General features: G+C 51.7%; 1 protein-coding gene across 1 annotated transcript; it reads right to left on the bottom strand.

Annotated features, from left to right (window-relative positions):
- Window positions 1-345: 345 nt before the first annotated feature.
- Window positions 346-1,309, bottom strand: LOC113735761 (uncharacterized). The gene is made up of 2 exons (XM_027262751.2): window positions 691-1,309; window positions 346-587 (listed from the first exon to the last, which is right to left on the bottom strand). Exons 1-2 carry the CDS (start codon window positions 1,307-1,309, stop codon window positions 346-348), a joined length of 861 nt encoding a protein of 286 aa, XP_027118552.2.
- Window positions 1,310-1,674: the final 365 nt, after the last annotated feature.

Consider the following 1,674-nt stretch of genomic DNA (forward strand, 5'->3'; position numbering starts at 1 on the left):
AACCATTTTCTCGAGCCATCGCTCGGCAACATCCGGATCAGGTCCCCCAATGAATTTGGGTGGAGCAAACTTTTGAAAACGTTCGAGAGCTCTGTCTTCGCTCTCGACATGATTGCCAGGGTTTCCAGGATTAGGGTTTGTATTCTGGCCTTGTTGCTGCACCACTTGTGCTAGCAAGTTAGTCATTTGCTGCATGGCGGCAGCGATTTGCACATTAGGGTCAGGGTTAGGTCCAGTAGAGGTTTCCCCAATACCCCTATCCGGTGTGGGTTGTCTATTTCCGCGCCCACGTCCCCGTCCACTACGTGTTCCTTCCATAAACTTTACTTGGTGTAGGCAATGGTACTAAACCAATATAAAACATTGCATGTAAGTAAACTCAAAACTTTCCTCCTTCTTGACCAGCACCGGGTTAGCTAGCCGGGTCGGGTAGTAGACCTCCTTTACGATCTTGGCCTCTAACAACTTGCCTACCTCACTTTTGACGACCTCCTTCCGTTCGGGCACAAAATTCCTCTTTTTCTGCTTCACAGGTCGGGCGTTAGGATCCACCTGCAGCCTGTGAACCACCAGTTCGGTGGGGATCCCTAGCATGTCATCAGCACTCCAAGCAAAGATCTCCGCATACTATTCTAAAAGAGAATCTAAAGAGGTTCGGGTCAGCTCGTTTAGGCAAGTGCCAATCTTAACCGTGTGTGCGCTTAGGCCGGTCTGGGCGGACGGGTAGCTCGGCCAACCCCTCATCCGTTTCTAGTCTCTCTCCTTTCTCCATGGGTTCCCAAGGCTCCAAACAAGCTGTTTGAACTACCAATTTCTCCTTGCTCTTGAGAGTTGCAATATAACATGTCCTAACCACCTTCGGATCCCCCAGCACTTCGACTACCCCCGCAGGAGTAGGGAACTTCATGCTGAGGTGCAAGGTGGAGCAGACAGCCCGGAAGGCGTTCAAGGTGGGTCGTCCCGAAATCATATTGTACGATGAGAGCTCTCTTACCACCGCGAAATTCACTGGCACAGTTTGGCATTTTTGGGACACCCCCACCGTAACCATAAGGGTTATCATTCCCTCTGGCCTCACCGGAGGGCCAGCAAAGCCGATCAAGGGAGTTCGGACTGGGATGAGCTGCCTGTCCTCCAGCTGCAGCTCCTTGAAGGTCTTGTAGTATAGCACATCGATGGCGCTGCCATTGTCGATGTATCCCTTCTTCACTTTGTAGTTACAGGTGATGACTTCTATTACAATGGTTTCATGGTTATTAGAGGCCAGAGGGATTGCATCTTCCGGTCCATAGATAATTTCCTCGTACATCTTCAGTCGCTTGTTTGAGCTCTCCCCGCTAGGATGAGGGCGATTGTGACGTCGAGCTGCATGGCTATCTCCTCCCACAGGTCCTCCCGCAATAGTATTGATTACCCTGGCCAGATTCTAAATTTCTTGTTCGGGAGTTCGGCCATGAGGCCCCTGAGGTCGATCTCGGGGGTAGCTCGGGTGCTCCGGTCTGGGCTTCCCCCGTCGTTGGTCAGTTCGTTCATCACGTATGAACTGCCCGAGGTGGCCTCATCTGATCAACTTTTTGATGTCTTTCTTGAGGTGACGACAGTCCTCCGTATCGTGCCCCACATCTCGGTGACACACGCAGTACAGACCCTAGTCCCTTCTGTTCTTGTCCCCGG

The sequence above is a fragment of the Coffea arabica genome, chromosome 6c, assembly GCF_036785885.1.
Source record: "Coffea arabica cultivar ET-39 chromosome 6c, Coffea Arabica ET-39 HiFi, whole genome shotgun sequence".
Taxonomy (NCBI): domain Eukaryota; kingdom Viridiplantae; phylum Streptophyta; class Magnoliopsida; order Gentianales; family Rubiaceae; genus Coffea; species Coffea arabica.

Excerpts from the sequence above, each read along its gene's own strand:
- LOC113735761 (XM_027262751.2), bottom strand. The coding sequence starts at position 1,309 with ATGTACGAGGAAATTATCTATGGACCGGAAGATGCAATCCCTCTGGCC. Across the intron at positions 588-690 it reads CCGGCCTAAGCGCACACACG|GGATCCCCACCGAACTGGTG; the intron begins GTTAAGATTGGC and ends ATGACATGCTAG.